At 40.7% G+C, this 19,053-nt stretch overlaps 1 protein-coding gene across 4 annotated transcripts in view; it reads right to left on the reverse strand.

Annotated features, from left to right (window-relative positions):
- Nsun7 (NOP2/Sun RNA methyltransferase family member 7) overlaps positions 1-19,053 on the reverse strand; it is a 44,868-nt gene that overhangs the window by 14,519 nt on the left and 11,296 nt on the right. For all 4 annotated transcript variants that reach the window (XM_055629417.1, XM_055629414.1, XM_055629416.1 and 1 more), the window contains 3 exons: positions 6,258-6,410; positions 5,731-5,914; positions 3,886-4,096 (listed from right to left, as the gene is read on the reverse strand). In XM_055629417.1, the coding sequence (XP_055485392.1) occupies positions 3,886-4,096; positions 5,731-5,914; positions 6,258-6,410 (548 nt within the window). The remainder of the gene's footprint in view (positions 1-3,885; positions 4,097-5,730; positions 5,915-6,257; positions 6,411-19,053) is intronic.

Consider the following 19,053-nt stretch of genomic DNA (forward strand, 5'->3'; position numbering starts at 1 on the left):
GTGTGTGTGTGTGTGTGTGTGTGTGTGTGTGTGTGTGTGTGTGTGTGCTGGTATGTCATGTGTGTGGCTATTCCCCGGAGCCAGAAGATCTGGGAAGGTATCAGGTCTCCCGAAACTGACTGCTGTATGTAGCCCAGCTTGGGTGATCAGAATTGCTCAGGCCCTTTGCAAGAGCAGTACATGCTCTTCACCATGGAGCCATCTCTCCATAATTTAAAATAATTAGATTTTAATATTTAATAATTATTTGATAATAATTTTAAAATAATTAGATTTCTGTATTTGAGTGTTTTGCCTCCATGTATGTGTACACCACATACATGCCTGCTTCCCAGGGAGGTCAGAAGAGAATGCTGGATGTAACTCAAACTGCAGTCACAGATGGTTGTGATCCGCCATGTAAGTACCAGGTACCAAACCTGGGTCCTCTGTAATAGAACCGGTGCTTTTAGCCACTGAGCCAACTCTCTGGCCACAAATCCCTTTAATTAAACACTTACTTGTAAATATTATTTATCTTGACTGCTCTGTGAGGGGCTGTGTGTGTGTGTGTGTGTGTGTGTGTGTGTGTGTTTTGTTAGTTTTTATTGTCAATTGGACACAACCTGGGGAGTCACCTGGAAAGGGGAACAACAGTTAAAAAAAAAAAAAACAGTTAAAAAGTTGCCTCAAGTAGATTGGGCTGCGAGAATACCTTTGGGGCATCTTCTTGATTGGTGTACGAGGGCCCGGTCCACTGTGGGTAGCACCATCCCTAGGCAAGTGGACCTGGGCTGTATGAGAAGCTAGCTGAGTGTGAACCAGTGAGCAGCCTTCCTCTGCGGTTCCTGCCTCCAGATTCCTGCCTTGGGTTCCTGTCCTGACTTCCCTCAGTGATGGATTGTGACCTGGCAGTATAGCTAAATATGTACCCTGTCCTCCCCAAATTGTTTTTTTCTGTCAGCGTGTTTTATCACAGCAAAAGAAGTCAAACTAAAACACCCTGTAATCCTGCCATTTGGCAGGTTGAAGCAGGAAGATCAAGGGTTTAAGAACTGCCTTGTGTGTGTGTGTGTGTGTGTGTGTGTGTGTGCGCACACGCGCTTTTAAAATGTATCCTTCTTATACTGTACTGTAAGTTTCATTGCTGTAGTCACAAAATCAAGCAAAATTAGTATCATGACCTCAAAGACAGTGATAGGCAGATAGATGTACATACCATACATCAGCAAATATTGTTTAATAAATCGTTAAAATGTTTAGATAGTTCCTATTTTTACTATTGCTCCTTTAAATTTCACTAACACTGCTCGTCTGAAAATTTTGTTCCATAGCTGGGGGTGGTGGCACACACCTGTAATCCCAGCACTCCAGGAGACAGAGGCAAGCCTGTGAGTTCAAGGCCAGCCTGGTCTACAAAGTGAGTCCAGGGCAGTCTACACAGAGAAACCCCGTCTCAAAAACAAACAAAATCGTTCCATATTAGTCAGAAGATGAACGTTACGTTTTTAACAGTCGTTCATGCTATTGGGTATGGTAATAGTTCATTCTGTATAAACTCCCACCAGATGGATATTGTGTTGCTTCTCCTTTGAGGCTATGGCAAGTAGCATGCTATAGGTTAGATGTGGCCCGTCATACATTAGAAGCGTGGTCCTTAATGTGGCAGTATTTAAGAAAACAATAGACACCTCAGGAGGTAAGCTTAATGGAAGGTAATTCTGTGATTTTTGGACACTACCCCCAGAAGAAATTAATGAGGGTCTTATTGAGTGACTTAGTCCCCATGAGGGCAGACTATTTTAGAACAGCAGAGCTTGCTTTCTCTGGTCTCTGGCTTCCTGAGTGTGTATATGCATGTATGCAGGCGTGCCTGTGTGGGCCATGATGTACGTGGAGGGGTCAGAAGACATTGGATCTCCAGCTCCACTTTATAAAGGTTCCAGGGATCGAACTCAAACCGTCAGAATCGCACAGAAAGCTGTGTTTTGGATTTGTTTTTGTTTTTTTTTGTTTTTTTTGTTTTGTTTTGTTTTGTTTTGTTTTACCCAAGGAGCTGTCTTCCCAGCCTGAAATCTGTGGGTTTTTTTTTTTTTTTTTTTTTTTTTAATTAAAAAAATTTTTTAAGGTTTTATTATAAAAAAAAAAAAAAAAAAAAAAAAAAAAAACCAACTGATATACCTCTCTGATTTGTCATTTTCTTTTATCACTGCACAGAACGCTTACTTTCTTCCGGTGTCCAGCTAGTCAATGTTCTACGTACGGTCAATGTGTTACGTGTTCTACTGAGGAGCTCTCAGGTCGTCTGCCCATGTCTTGCAGGGGGTCCTCCCATAACACTCTAGGAGGCTCTAGATGTGCACAGGGAATGAGAGTTTGCGGTGAAGTTCCCGCGCTCCTCGGCACTCTGCAGCGTTGCCTCCGTCCCAGCGGAAGCGCTGGGCAGGCCTTGTCGAGACTGGCTTGGCTCTTTGCGTCATCTCTCCACCGTTACGCGGCGCCCATTGTTGCAGATCTTTACATGTGATCGACATTTCTTGTGAAGTGGATCTTGCCCCTTTGTCTTTCATCTTCAGTAAATTCCGGCACGTCTGGAAGATTTGTTTGTGTGGGTGGGTGGGTGGGTGGGTGGGGGAGTTTGTGCAGGTGGATCCACTCTCAGCCTGAAATTCTTCTTATCAACCCCAGCGTGTTGTACATGCTATGCACATGGTCCCCGGCCTATTTATTTCTTAGCTGCACACCCTGAGCTTGTGTGTTTCTAGAGCTTTCTTTTGGCTTGTATTATAGTTCACATTCTCCAGCTCGCCGTGAGCCTCTCTTTCCTGACACTAATCCTGCCTGCTGACTTGGGTGCTCTGTTTTCAGCAGCCGTGCTGTGATGCCTGCGGTATTACCTTAGGAGCTTTACGCCGGCCGCTTAGCACACAGGAGCAGCGTAACCATTAGCCCCGGTTAGAGTCCACAGCTGACAGACCAGGTACTGGAATCCTCCGTGGGTCTCATTCCTGTCTAGTGTCCTCTCTTGGAGTCATATCTATCATTCTGCAGGTTTAGGGCTAAAATAACAGTCTCTTTTCTTTGCAGTTTAGTATTTTGGTGTCATGTCTTTCTTTCTCTTTGTATGTTTTTAACTGAATGATAAACACTGCATTTGGAAACATTTAGGAGATAACTGGAAAGTTAGATTTTTTTTTTTTTTCCTAGAGAGAAGCTACCTTGCTTCTGGTAGGTAGAGTGGGCCTGCCTAAGACTGGTTACCCTGGTTACCATAAATCCTGGGTCACCTTAATTCAATTAGAAATTAAAATGGAAGAACTCTGGGGTTCAAGTTGCTAGAGAACCAACAACTGATCCCTACCAGGGTATTCTTCCTTGTTCCAGATGAAACCCTGGATTTCCAGCCTACCTTTCCTGGTCAAGCCTGCGTTTATATATAGATGCTTTTTGTCCCTCTGGCTCTGTAACTCTGTCAACATTTTTTTTTTTTTTGACTTTTTAAGCCTCGCTGAACCTCTAGTAAAATGTGGTCCTGTCTTTTCATGACCCAATGAGAACGTAGGAGTAAAACAGAAGCATAAAAGACTTCATTTCTAGTCCCTCATGTTCCCTTTGTCAAATAAGCATCTATGCTAATATCTTCTTATCTATTAAGCCTTGAATCAGATGTTATTATGTCAGAAATGAAATTAAACTCAATTCCAAAATACCAATGTGCTAATTACTTTAACCTAAAGCTAGTAAATCAATATTAAACACAAACAGCCTAATACAGATTTTTGAGTGTTTTGGATGGATAGTTCACATACAGTTTTTATATTTTACAAAAACACAGTAAATTCAAACACTTGAAATATTTCTAAATTCTTATAAAACAATAATCATCAAATAAATATTTGTACATACTTTGACATCCCATTTTTTTAAAAAGTGTCTTCATGTCAGGATCCTTAACTTGTGTTTGTATCCCACATACAAATACTTTTGAAGTATTATTATTTGTCAAGATTGACATGTGGGCTACTGTGTACCAAGAGCCTGTGTTGACCATTAAGATATCATCATCCATATTTATTAAGGCTTTCACAGAGTGGACAGCAAGACTTCGAGATTTGTCCTACAGAGAATAGTATAATTAGAATTTCAAAGTGTGCAACAGACAAAAAAATAAGCTGACTTGTTACTTTAAATGAAAACAAGCACTTGGCAAGAATTCTGAAAGGATATCTGATCCATTTCAGTAAAGTATGTATGTCTAAATGAAGCTTAACAAAGATAACTGACAAATGCATTTAGAACAGAAGGCTTTCTTGTTTAACCTAAATTACATCTACCATTTATTCTCTGTAGAGTGACATGACAATCCTAAAATCTCAAAGATTATTATGGGTTGGCTTCCATTCTTGTGTTGTGTATGTGTGTCTGTGTGGGGATTTGTACACATGAATGAAGTGCCTACAGAGGCCAGGAGGTCCTCTGGAGCTGGAGTTACAGACATATTTCTGAGAAGAACTGATGTGTGTGCTCTCTTAACCCATGAAGCATCTCTCCAATCCCTAGCTTCCATTCTTACCCCTTCATGAAATCCCACTTACACATTTTATTTATTTATTTATTTATTTATTTGTTTGTTTGTTTGTTTGTTTGTTTATTTATTTATTTTAGTAGGGATTTTCTGTTTCTCTGTCCTAGAACTCACTCTGTAGACCAGGCTGGCCTCAAACTCACAGAGATCTGTCTGCCTCTGCCTTCCCGAGTGCTGGGATTCACAGGCATGCACCACCACGCTCAATTAACTACTACCATTTTAAATTGTTGCTAGTAGCTAGCTCAGGCTGGGCAGAACGATATGATATTCTACTCAAGCATCTGGATGTGGAAGCTGGGCTCTGTGGCTTAAACCTGTAAGTCCAGCACTTTAAAGGCTGAGGCTGGAGGAGTGCCATGGGTTTGAGGCTAACCTGAGCAAGATAAAGAGTTTCAGGGTAGTGTGGGCTATATAACAAGATCCTATCGCATGAAAACCAAAGAATATGGGTGTGAGGGAGCGATAAACCTTAGAACACTGTGTCAAGCCACTGTAAGTTCTCCTCCTGTACTGACAGCCATAATAGACCTCTTACAAATTAGAGTTGTGGTGCTCTGTCAGGGAGGGCACGAGAGCACTACACAGTGCTTTTTCTATGTAGACTGGCACTCTAACTTCTCCAGAAATGGAAGGGAGAAAGGGGTCTCATTGTACTTTCTCTTGAATCCTCTTTTAGAAGAAAAAGAAAAGAAAAGAAAAAAGAGAAAAGGAAAGAAAAACAAACTTTTAAAAAATAGCAGCTAACAATCTCCCCATTTATGAATCTGAAGAAGAGAATATATTTTAGTTTTTCAGATGCATTATATGTCTGACTGTTTAGCTTGCATGTATGTAAGTGTACCGCATGTATGCCCGGTGCCCACGGAGGTCAGAAGAGGGTTCTAAAGCCTTCGAGACTGGAGTCACAGATAGTTGTGACCTGCCGTGTGGGTGATGGGAATAAAAAAATGGGAGCCGTCACCAAAGCCAGATAACGTATTATTTACAACTTCACATGGGACTGGGAGGCCGAAGCTTGGTGGAAATGGTGGTGGTAGAGGTGGTGATTTTATTGGAAGCAAAAATCAGGCTTAGAACCTCCCTGAGATTTCACTTGCAGTGGGAAGGATTCTTTGGGTAAACAGGATGATTCAGATTCATGATGACAGTAAATAGCAGTTTACCTGAAGAATAAGCTTATAATCTTTGAAAAGATCTATGTTTATAAGATCTTTTTTGAGATGAGAGGGGAAAATTAAGACATCCCCGCAATGCTGATCCACAGCAAAGACTTTGTCCTCAAGATACGATACAGATTTGACTTTATTATAACCTTTTCCTCTCAGATTACTATAAACTTCTTCAAGGCTGTAAATACAAGCATAATTACAAACAGAATGTGTTAAAGTAGACTAAACATTAATACTTTTGTTCTTGCAACGATAAAAAAAATATCACTGTACGTTTTGCATTTAAAAAAAACAATTTTAGCCAAGTTAAAAGATAATTAGAAACAGAAAATGTAACAGATTAAAATAATCTTATCAACAATCAAGTAAGCTGATGTTAAGATTTAAAGTTAAACTTGACTCTCATCATTTTCCTAAATGTGGCCTCAATCCTTACAATTACAAACATCACTTTATTTATTACATTCTCTTAAAAGAATGGGGTTTTGAACTATAATGAAGAACTGGGTAGAAATGCATACCTGATTTTACCAGTATTTACCCAAGCGTAGAGAGGCAAAGTGGAGGCCCGCTGTTCCTGTTTCCTAACCGTCTCTGGCAGGATCTGGTAAATTGACAGGGCATCGTGTTTGATTCGACATCTCGCCAATGCGGCAGCCAATTTTGTCTTAGAGCTAGAGACATAAAATCCATTCTTGATGACCGTGAACTTGAAACAAGACTATCAATTCTCCATTTGAAACCTTTTTTAAAATCACTTTTAGAATTTTAACAAATTTGTCTGTCATTCCATCTCAAATATTTGAAGCCTAAAATAAGATTTGTGATATTCGAAAACAGAGATCCAATAGTCCTGCTCTTTTGTTTGATTTGTGCTGCCTCTCTTTAGCTATGTACTCCTCAAATACTTACAACACTGATTGTTAAGAGTCAGACGAAACAGAAGTTGAGTGCAGGTTCTGTCACTTACCAGCTGAGTGACCTTGACACTGTCACTCATCTCCTCTCTTGGCCTCAGTTTTTCCATCTGTAAAGGTAGCCAACTTACCTTAGTATTACTATGTGCTTAGCGCAAACCAAAACATTAGCACAGGACCAGCACACAGAAGGCAGCCATTATAGTCTGGTTAGTAATATCAGGGTGGTGACAGGATAGGATTGGTAACCTTCAAAAGATGTTATTAATCTCTGTCAGTTGATTAGTTCTGAATATCCCATGTCTCCAAGTCCCAAACAAGAGAAAAGGAAAACATCAGCATCACTGTGAAGACCCAATATGTTATAGTGAGTGCAAACAGGATTTGTGTGTGTGTGTGTGTGTGTGTGTGTCTTTTAGAACTTTCGCAGTAGGAGACTAACTGAAATAAAGGAAAAATAAACAGATGTCATAAAAGAGTCAAGTACAAGCTGAGGTCCACTTGATGTGTATTTTTTTAAAAAACAAAAAGGAAGAAGACATCCTGAGGAACTGCTGTGAGCCCCAGCAACGCTGTCTGAAAGACCAGGTTGTGGCAGGTGGTGGCGAGTGAACAGCTCAGCTGCCATCTCGGCACCAAGTGCTGGACACCGCTTTCCTTAGGCCACTCAGACTCCCTTCGTCTACATTTCATGGCCACTTACCAACACAAAACTCTTAATCTGTAGATCTGGGAGAGGAAATTAGGAGTACCTGAGGAGGCAGGGGTTAGCAAACAGTAAACTTATTAGAGCTACAGTAAATGTCTAAATATTATAGACTTAGAGCAGGATAAACTTAGAGATGCACAGCAAAGAATCCATGTAAAGAATTACTATGAGTTACTGTTCTATACTGTACATATGTAGATGCTGATTACATAATGTTTTGATAAAAACATTATTTCTAAATACCAACTTAGTTCAAGTTTGCTATGATAAATGTAACTGAGTGAATTATCCGATTAATTTCTGCTCTCACAGCTGACCATCTGTCTCTTTTACCCTCACCAGCATTCCTATTACAGAGAGATTCCTTTCTAAACATCATTATACTATTCTAAAGCTTAAATCCTAAAAGAATCCTATTAGCATATAAAGCTAATCCTTATAAGCCCTTAAGCTTTATCACGATATATTAGGATGTAGTAATTTAGCCTCACCCAACTCCTCCTGCCACAATTCTCTCCCTCCCTCCCTCCCACAAACCTACCCTTAGTCACATACATCACCATCTGCAAACCTATAATAAGCATGTTCCCCACCCCCTCTCTTCCCCTTCTTCTCTCCTTTCCCTTCCCCTTCCCTCCTCCTCTCTCCTCCCCTCCCATCCCCTCTCTCTCCTCTGTCTGGCCTTTGAACCAAATTCAACTTTTGTCCCACCAGTCATTAGCAGCATGCCTTTAGATAAGTCTTCTAAGCTGTACAAGTAAGTAATGACTTAAGTATCTAATGAATTAGTATCTAATGAACAAGGTGGTTGCAAAGATACTTTTAAACATCTTCTTACAGTCAGGCTAGTCAAGAAAAGATTATAATTAATATGCTTATTCCTTTACAGCCATTAACCAAGTACTGTGCTGAGGTCTGGACTTCTAAAGGCTGGGAGATAATTTGGGCCGGTGGTAGCGCCTGCCTGGAGTGGCAGCAGTAGCAAGGCAAACACAGGACTGCTGCAGACTTGAAGCAGCTTGGCCTGTTAGACAAGTTTCAAGCCAGCCAGCACTACCTCCCTAGTAATACCCTGCTGCCACCCCCCAAAAGAAAACTGATGTTGATCCTTAAGAAGTTGATAGTTGGGTGCTGAAGAGAAAAACAAACAAACAAACAAACAATCCCGGCATAATATGATGATTGTTATGAGACACACAGAGAATAGATAATAGTGTATTAAGAAAAAAAAATATTGATATGTCCCAAAGGGATTTCTAAGAAAAGCTTAGCTAGTTAATTAGCAAAGGAAAAGCAACAATTTCTACACCAAAAAGAGAGTGTAGACATAGAGAGCAAGAGTTTTCCAGGCACAACGTGAGAGAAGACGCAGAGAGAACACAGTGCCACAGAGATGAGAAGACGTTAAACGGCACAGCACATTTACTGAGCAGAGGGTGGAAAGAGGCCCAGCAGCAAATCACAACAGCTCATGCATGCTAAGGATAGAACATTGCGACTTTTTGTGCACAAAATAGAGGGATACTTAAAATAGAAAAGTAGTAATAAAATCACTAAGCAAGCCCATTGTGGTGGCACACGCCTCTGATCCCAGCCCTCAGGGAGGCAAAGGCAGGTGGATCGCTGTGAGTTTGAGGCCAGCCTGCTCTACTGAGTGAGTCCAGGACAGCCAAGACCACACAGAGAGACCCTGTCTCAGAAAAAAAAAAAAAATCATTCAACAAATACACTTGTTTTCTTACTATATATTGCAGGCATTGTTCTAAGTTCCAGGAACCAGTGAATGGACCAGGAGGAAGCTGCCCCTGACATACAAAGAATCTGGGAGGAAACGAAAGAACCTTTTGAAAGGCATTTCACTGTGCTGCGGTGCAATAGAAGGTCCTTGCTATGGGAGTGAAGAAGTATTTCCTAGGAGTTAGATTCCAGCTAAGCTATAGGGAGGAGTGGAAGGGAGCCCAGAGTAAAGGGGAAGCTGAGGGGCTGTATCCCCACTGGTCCAAGCAGAGGATGCCTCAGGCCACAAAGTGTGGACCAATTCTGAAGTAAGTGCCTCAGAAGAAGACCTATACAGAGCTTACAAGAGACTCAGAGGAAAGAAAAACAAAAATGGAAATTCAGAGCAGCTCAAGCTTATGTGAAGTCTGTCTTTATAGGCCTGGATTACTTGACTATTTTTTAGTTCTATCCATTTTTCCTGCAAATTTCATTTTTCTCTACAGCTGAGTAAAATCGCACTGTCTACTATAATTTCATTATCTGTTCATCAATTGATAGACACCAAGGCTCATTCCATTTCCTAGCAGTTCTGAATAGAGCAACAAACATGGATATATAAGTAACTCTGCCGTGGTGTATTAAGTCTCTTGGGAATATGTCCAGGAGAGGTAGGCTGGATCATACAGCCGTTCTACTTGGCTTTTTGAGAAATCTCCACACTGATTTCTATAGTGACTATGTCAGTTTAAAGTTCCTCTAACGGTATATAAGTCTTCCTTGTTTCTTCACATCTGCACCGGTATTTGCTGTCATTTGTTTCCTCTTTAAAGATTTTGTTTTTGTTCCGAGTATTTTGCCTGCGCGTATACAAGTGTGCCCTATGCACACAGTGCTCACACAGTTCAGAAGATGGTATCATATCCTCTGGAATGAGTTACAGACAGTTGGGAGCCGCTCTGTGGGTGCTGGGAACCGAGCCAGGGTCCTCTGCAACAGCAGCAATTCTCTTAGCTACTGAGCCATCTCCCTAGCCCTTCTGAGCCATCTCCCTAGCCCTTCGTTTGTATTCTTGATAATAGCCACACTGACTGGCCGTTGTCTCAATGCTTTGGGATAGTGCTATACTAGTTTTATTGGTGTATACAGTATAATTTGTAATCAGGTGTGATAATAACTTATAGCAGTATTCTTTTTTGCTCAGGAGTAGCTTGGCTATCCAGAGTCTTTTATGTTTCTTGTGAAATTTAATATTTTTTCCTATTTCTGTGATTGCTTTTGGAAGGATGACCATTTTGCAATACCAGTTCTTCCAATCCATATGCATAAAAGGTTGTTCCATCTTCTAGTGACTTTTATTTTTACTGTAGAGGTCTTTTACTTCTTGGATAGGGTTTTTTTTAGTTACTATAAATGGAATTGTTTTTGATTTCTTTCTCAGTGTGTTTGTCATTGATATATAGAAAATCTACTTAATTTGTGTATTTATTTTACATACTATAACTTTGCTGAAAATATGTTATCAGCTCTAAGAGTTTTCTAGTGGGGTTTTTAGAGTCTCATGTATAGAATCATCTGAAAAACTGGATAATTTGAGTTTCTCTTTTCCTATTTGTACTCCTTTTATTTCATTCTTTTGTCTTAGTATTCTCACTACTAAAAAAGACTTTGAGTACTATATTGAATAGAAGTGGAGAGAGTGAAAACCTTGTCTTATTCCTGATTTTAGTATGACTGCTTCAAATACAAAATATTATTTCAGTGTTCCTATATTTTGGGTATATACTCTGTTTCCTAATATGTGATCTAATTTAGAGATTGTTCAGTGGGCGTCTGAGACAAATGTATGTCCTGTGGTGTTTTGAGATGTTCTGAAGGTGTCTATTAGGTCCACTTGACCTATGATGTCATTTAAATCCACTCTTTCTCATTCTTTTCCATGATATAATGGTGAGAATGGGGTATAAAGTCACCCACTATTATTATGTTGGGGTAAATATGTGTGCTGTTTTTGAAATTGGTTGTATCTGTGTTTAGTACTGTAGTGAAATTTTTCAAATGTTGTTTTCTTTAAAAAACACAGAAATAAGCCACGAGTGGTGGCAAATGCCTTTAATCCCAGCACCCAGGGAAACAGAGGCAGGCAGATCTTTGTGAGTTCAAGGCCAGCCTGGTCTACAACATGATGCAAGTCTACACAAGTCTTGAAAAACCAAAACCAAACCAAACCAAACCAAAACAAATCAAACCACAGACATATAAGAATGTTTTGTTTTAATCCCTGTGTGGAGATATAGTGTTGCTCTGTAGCAGCTAATTTGCCTTGTACTCTAGCAGAGGCATGATTTTTTTCTAGTTACGGAGAGGTTTTCTAGTTACGGATAGGTATGATATTTGGAATTCTGTATGACTTTTCAGAGGGTATATAAATGCTATGGACCCAAGAGGCAGGGTGGATTGTTGGCAGCTTATTGATTGGTTGTTGGTTACTGTTGGTTGCAGTTTATCAAGTAGTTGCACACAAAGAAGAAACAACATTGAGAAGAAATTAGATATCCTGACAATGGAAGAAACAACATCAAGAAGAAATTAGATATCGTGACAATGAAGATCAAACTTGCTCCTGATCAGCAGGCAGTAGTCTAACAATAACATTCCAGCCTGTGACTTTATTCAAGGATCTCTTTCCTTTCCTCTCTATCCTTCTCTCTCTCTCTCTCTCTCTCTCTCTCTCTCTCTCTCTCTCTCTCTCATAGCTAGTGTTAGGAGGTTGAAAGGCGGGAAGAATAAGGGTGGAGAAAAGTGTAAGAAAGAACCCACAAAGTAGCAAAAGACTGGCTACATAGCACATATACTTTCATAACTAAAAGGTCCTCTTGATGAATCATTCCCTTGATCAATGTGACGTGATCTTTGGTTTGGTATCTATTTTGTCAGGTATTAAAATAGTGGAGCTTCTTTCCTAGTCCCATTTCATTGGAATACCTTTTCCATTCTTTCACCCTAAGATGGTAATTCCCTTTGATGGTGAAATATTGTGCTTGATGAATGCAGCAATGCAAAATATCCTATTTTAAAATCTAATTTGCTAACCTTGCCTTTTAATATAGAAACAAGACAATTAATATTCAGAGTTCTTGTTGTTTTTGTTTGTTTGTTTGAGGCAGGGTCTCACTACATAGCCCTGGCTGTCCTAGAACTTACTATATAAACCAGGCTGGCCTTAAACTCACAAAGATCTGCCTGCCTCTGCCTTCCAGGTGCTAGGATTAAAGGCATACACCAACATTCCTATCCAGAGTTATTGATTTGTTATTTTTGTTGACTTCGTAGACTGATGTTTTCTTAATCCTACTGTGCTTACAACTGCCTTAGCTTGGTTTATTTTTTTCAGTATTGCCTCTTGGCTATCTTAATTTCTTTTCAGTACAAAGTATCATCGATTGGGCTGCGTTGGTGGTCATAGATTCCTATAGCCTGATTTTTTACCATGCGAAATCCCACCACCCCCTTTTTCTTCTTTCTGGGAGTGGCAGTTGGAATAAGAATGGCCCCAAGGGACCACTTGGATATATGTAAATGCTTGTTCCCTAGCTGATGGAACTGCTTGTGAAGAATTAAAAGGTTTCCAAAGCCCACAACGGGTCTAATCTCACTCTTTCTGCCTCCAACTTGCAGGTAAGGTGTAAGCTCTTAGCTCCTGCTCCTGCATGTCTGCATGCTGCCATGTTCCTGTGGTCAAGGACTTACCCTTTGACACTGTAAGCAAGCCCCTAATAAAAAATTTCCTTTGTAAATAGTCTTGGTCATGGTGTCTCATCACAGCCATAAAAAAGTAGCTAAGACACCGGGTATATTGGTCTGTTTGAGTAGCTGTAGTCTTTAAGAACTTTACACGCATTTTTCTAAGCCCTTTTGGCTTACAGGATTTCTATTGCAAAATTGGCTTCTATGCTGATAGACTTGCCCTGGTCCTTTCAATATACTCTCTTTGTTCTGTATTAACAATACTTCAGCTATGGCGTGGGTTGTTTCTTTTCTGGTCCTAGCCATCTGGTGTTTTGGATGCCTCTTTGATCTGGCTGAGATCTCCTTCTCTAGGTTTGAGAATTTTTCTTTCTTTTTTCTGTGTGTGTGTGTGTGTGTGTGAGTGTGTGTGTGTGTGTGTGTGTGTGTGTGTGTGTGTATGGTGTGTGGGGAAGTGTACTCAGAGGCCAGAGATGGATATCAAGTGTCTTCCTTAATCCTTCTCTGCCTTATTTACTGGGTCCAACTGTCTTATTTATGTGGATGCTGGAGTTTCAAACTTTGACCCTCAGGTTTACGCTGTAAAGTCTTTATCCACCGAGCTATTTTCCCAGCCTGGGAAATTTTCTTTTATAGATTTATTAAAAAATTTTCCTAAGCCCTTGACATGAAATTTTTCTTCTTCTGTGTCCATAATTATTAGATTTCATTTTTCATGGTGTCCCAAACATCTTTCATGTTTCATTCATACTTTCAAAAAGTTTATCTTTGATCTCAATTGTATGATCTAGATCCTCCACCTGGTCTTCCAGCCCTGATATTTTGTCCTCCATGATTCTTTCTATTGATGAGACTTGCCACTGAGCTTTTTACTCGACTTGCTGTATTTTCATTTCCATCATCATTTCTTTCTCTTCAGTGTTTTAGCTTTTTATCTCCATATACTGAAATGAATTCCACATTTCATTAAGCTGTTTGTGTTCTCTTGGAATTCATTCAGGAGTTTGTGTCCAAAAATTATTTGAATATAATGATAATCATTCATTTGTTTGGGCTTTTATCTAAGTTGCTGTTATTGGGGATCACTTTGGGATTTTGAAAGGAGACATTTTTAGCTTGGTTTTTCATGTTTCCTGTGGTTTTGCATTAGGACTTGCCCACATGGAGCAAGTTCGTTAATGGAGCGGGCAGAATTTGTCTTTATTTCAAGTCACCCTTCTTCACGCAGAGGAGGCATTTGCAGAGTATACGAGAGAATAGTTGTAGCAGGGTTGAGATAATTTCTTCCCCTGTTGAACTGGTTTTCAGAGCGCCAGGGTCTCTCCCCAGTTCTTCCCTAACAGTCGAGTATTGTCTGAAACCAGTCACTATTCGGCAGCAAATCCGTTATGAAACTAGAGAAGCAGTTGACACAAAACAATCTCTTGTTTGTACAATTGCTTTAGGAAATCAACACTGATAGTGCTGTGTTGTGGATTTGAATGGAAAGAAAAAGGAGAAAACATGGTCAGTACCAGGCTGCTAGGTCTGAAGTAGAGGAAGGTAAGGTAATATACAAAATGGGGACATGGTAGTCAAAAAAAGATGGGGAAGGTATGTGGGAGTTTTCATTAAAGGTAGACTGAGAAAAGGGGTCGTAGAGATGCATTAACATAAAACAGTCTCATCAAATTTCTGTTGTTTCTTGTATAACAGCTAGAACCCTTACCTCATTTATTTTTACCCATTTTCTAAATCTGATCCATGATATGCTATTTTGACCACATAATTACATCTTAAAATATATCACTCTAGCTGGACAGGATGGTACATGCCTGTAATCACAACATCTGAGAGGTGGAGGCAAAACAATCATGAGTTCAAAGTCAGACTCAGCTACATAGCAAGTTCAAGACTAGCCTGGGCTACATGAGCCCTTGTCTCAAAGATCAACAAACTTTACTCTACCTGGCCTATGGAACAGATCACGGGAAAGTAAGAATTATAAACAGGAAATCTAAAGAAGAGTCTATTCATAGTGTATGGAGTTGGATGGTGGTAGTAAAACTGGAAATAAATGAGCAGATTCAGCATGTGTTTTTTAATAGGAGTCACAGGATTTGATGCACTAGCTATCATGAGGAGGAGAAGAAGTGAGTTAAGTCAAGTATTTAGGTTGATGGCAGTACCATAATTATAACATGGAAGACTTGAGGCTGAACAGTTTGGAAGCCCTCGGACAGGAAGTTACAACTGATAAGTAGTCTAAGGAAAAAAAAAAAAAACTAGCTATACAGCTTTATTGTAAACACTTGGGGACTAGGATCAAAACAGGGCTTTCCCAGCATGGACTAAGGAAGTGAAGTAGAAGACAGGACTTCAAAGAAAGAGAGAAGGAAACAGAAACCGAGAGAGAAGCAGTAGAAAAAGTAAAGGAATTAAATAAGCCAGATTCCTACCACCTTTCTAATTCCTAATTTCATTTCTTCCCAGGTCCTGGTAAACTCTCTTTACCAGGACGGTTTCTGCTCTTGCTCAAGCTAACTGGTGTCGGCCTCTCAGAAGATAAGACCCTGGTTAAAATCCTCTGGTTTTGCTGGGCCTGATAGCACTTGGTGACTGAGATGGGAGCAACACTGGAGCTTAAGGGCTTGAAACCCACTTCAGTGACACAGCACCTTAAAAATTATTGTAAGTGTACCTTTTAAAAATATTTTATTTAGCCGGGTGTGGTGGCACATGCCTTTAATCCCAGCACTCAGGGAGGCAGAGGCAGGTAAATCTCTGTGAGTCGGACGGAGGCCAGACAGGTCCAGGACAGCCAAAGCTACACAGAGAAATCCTGTATCAAAAAAAAACTTTTTGAAATTTTTAATTTCAAAATTTGTATGTGTGTTTGAAAGGGGGGGCATTTGTACACATGAGCACAATGCTGGCAGGGGTCAGAAGTTAATCTCAGATCCCCTGGGCCATCCAAGTGGGCGGTAGGAACCAAACTCAGGTCCTCTTCGAGAGCAGTTATGTGCTCCTAACCACAGAGCCATCTCTCCAGCCCACATTACCTTTATCTTCATACACATATTTTCCTTGCATTGCTCTGCTGTTCTCTGCAATTAAATGCAGGCATTGCTTACATGGTATGTTATGATTTGGATATGATAATGAATATGAGTATAATGTGACTGACTACTTTTGGATACAGTTTGCATTTTATGAGGAGTTTTGAAAAACAGGGTCTCACTGTGTAGCCCAAGATGGCTGGCACACACATCCTTCTGACTCAGTCTCCAAGTACTGGGATTATAGGCATGTACTGCCAGGTCTGGTTTTATATAAACCTGGGGTGGGGGTGGGGTTTATTGGTAGCAGTGCAAGCAGGTCTGTTGTTATGGTCCAAAGGAGGATGCAGTATCTTGTGAGGAAGAGGGAACATCTGGGAACCAGCTGTTCTTAATTAAGCAGTAGTATATTCTGAGTTCTCTGACCCCATAAACCAGGTTCCTTGCTAGCAATGTCACCTAGTCTACCGCTGTTGAGGCTATATGCTGGTCTTAGGACGCTGTGGCTTTTCTGGCTAACTCAGCTAACCTGAGCTCCTGTTGGCCAGTCTGAAACCAGGCTGTGATTGCCGTGACAATGTGTTAAGGCCTGACGGTATCAAAGGGAAACCTGGGGAAGCATAAGAAAACAAGGTCAAAGCCGCTTCGTAGCATGTTGCTGCCCTGTTTTCTGACACAGCAGAAACCAATAAAAAGGAACGAGGTCCTGTAGGAGGGTGTTTTTATGCACTGTGTATTCAGATGCTGATTCCAGTACCCAGAGATCTGGTTACAATCCTGTTGTTGACATTGTCACTATTTTTAAAATTTATTTTATTATTTTATGTGTATGAGTGTTTTACCTTTGTGTGTGCCCGTGAACCACGTGTGCTTGAGGAGGTGATGAGCCTCCATGTGGGTGCTGGGACTCAAACTTGGGTCCTTTACAGCAGCATCAATGGCTCTTAACCCTTGAGACAACTCTCCAGCCCCTGGCATTGTCATCATTACGAGGCATCTCCTGTCTTGGTATGTTGTAAACATTGTTCTCCATCACCTTCTGATTGGTTAATAAAGAGGTGAACAGCCAATAGCTGGGCAGGAGAGTTAGGGCAGAGCTTTCAGTCACTGGCAGAGGGTCTCAGGTGAGGACCATAAAGAGGGAGTCACCATGAGGAAACAGATGGAGAGAAGAGCCAAGACAAGACCAAAATGGCAGGTATCGGGGCTACATGGCTGGGAAGTAGGCCAGACCAGCATAGTCAGATTAGGGTGGCTCAGTATCTGCCCAGCTATAATGACTGAAGCTTTTAATAAATATTAGAGGTCTCCATGTCATAATTCAGAGCAAGGGAGGGCATAGCCAAACAAAACAAAACAAAAAAACCTTGCATTTTATAAGGTTCTTACTAGTACAGAGAATATATACATTTAATTAATTGCTTTTGCTTTTCTCCATCCCACATCACATGGCTGTGACTGTCATGGGCCTCGCTATGCCATACCTTTAGTCCTCCAAACTGTGGAAAGAGTGACACATCCGGGGGTTAAGGCATGGGCCCTAGCATCTGAATCCCTGATTTTGAAATCTGTGTACTCCCCATTCTGCATGGCATTAGGCAGATTTCTTAACCTGTCTCTTAGTTTTCCCATGTATAAAATTACAGGTCATTTCTGGTAAACAACTCATAAGGTTGTTATGTAAAGAACGTCTTAGAGCAGCAACTGAGACAAACATTCAGAAAAGCAAACGATAATTATTCTATTACCTGAATCTTCTGGTCTTGGCCTTCACTAGTTTAAATGAAACGACTTGAATTTTCTCCCTAAGTATAAAATTAAGTATACTGACAACTCTTTCAGCCTGTCCTTCCCACAAGACTGTCGTTACTACACTGTGGCATTGAAGTTCAATAATTAATATAATCTAACAAACAGTGCAATAACAAAAGCTATAACTGGGCCAGCGACATGGCTCGGGGGGGTCATTTGATCCCTAAATCCTGTGGTGGAAGAAGAGAAGAACTTGTAGAAGTTGTCCTGGGACATTCATACACACACATGCTGTGGCACATGAGTGCCTCGCCTTCTCATACATGCATCATATACATACAATAATATTAAATAAAAATATAAACCTATAACTCACATTATTAGTACACCTTCAAAGCAAAATATCAGGAAGTAGGTAATATATAAGGAACAGAAGCTTATTTCTGGCTAGGAAGTCCAAGGATCACAGGTATGGCAGAAAGGATAAGTCTAAAAGTACAATTTCATTCATGTAATTTGTTTTTTGGTCGTGCTGAGGATTGAACTCGGGACCTTAGGCATGCTAGGAGAACACTTCAGTACTGAGCCATATTCCAGCTTCTAAAAGCCCTACAGTGACTGCGTTTTCTAGGTGTGCCGGTGTAACCCCAGCATTTGGGAGAGGGTGGTAGGAGGATCAGACATTCAGAGTCATTCTCAGCTCTGTAAGCAGTTCCAAGTCATTCTAGGCTACATGAGAACCCATTTCAAAGGGGGGAAAATGGGGCTAGGAAGATGGCTGAGTAGGTAAACTGCTGATTGTACAAACATGAGGACCCGAGTTCAAATCCTCAGCACCTGCTTAGAAAAGCCAGGCGCAGCATGCCATGCCTGTGATTCTAATGCTCAGGAGGAGGAGGCGGGAAGAGCGCAGGCCTGCTGGCCCCGTGAATGGGAATCAATGAACTCCGGGTTCAGTGAGATCCCTGGTGTCCGAAAAGAAGGGGGTGATTGAAGAAGGCAGCTAAAGCTAGCCGCCAACCTCCACAGGTGTGCGCCTGTACTAACACAGATGCGCGCGCACACACGCACACCTTCGAAAGAAGAGGGGGACATCAGGGAAAATAGAAATGACGGCATTGTCAGGCCCAGCGGAGCAAAGCCACTGCCCTCCCGATCAATGCACCTCCCTCTCACAGTGTTGGTCAACCTCCCAACACTGCCACACGAGAATTAAGTTTTCAACATCTGAATTTTCAGAACGCCATCAAGACATTGACACACAGTACCATTAACACAAGTAATATTTGTCAGGCACTGACCATTTACCATGTGTTCAATTATAACTGCACTATTAATATGTTATCTTTTCTAACCAGCCTTTGGGATAGGTATTTATTTATTACCCACATGGCAGTCTCCCGTTGACTGTTGATATTTAGGAAAAAGAGGAAACTAA

The sequence above is a fragment of the Psammomys obesus genome, unplaced genomic scaffold (genome assembly GCF_907164565.1).
Source record: "Psammomys obesus unplaced genomic scaffold, mPsaObe1.curated_primary_1811, whole genome shotgun sequence".
NCBI lineage: Eukaryota > Metazoa > Chordata > Mammalia > Rodentia > Muridae > Psammomys > Psammomys obesus.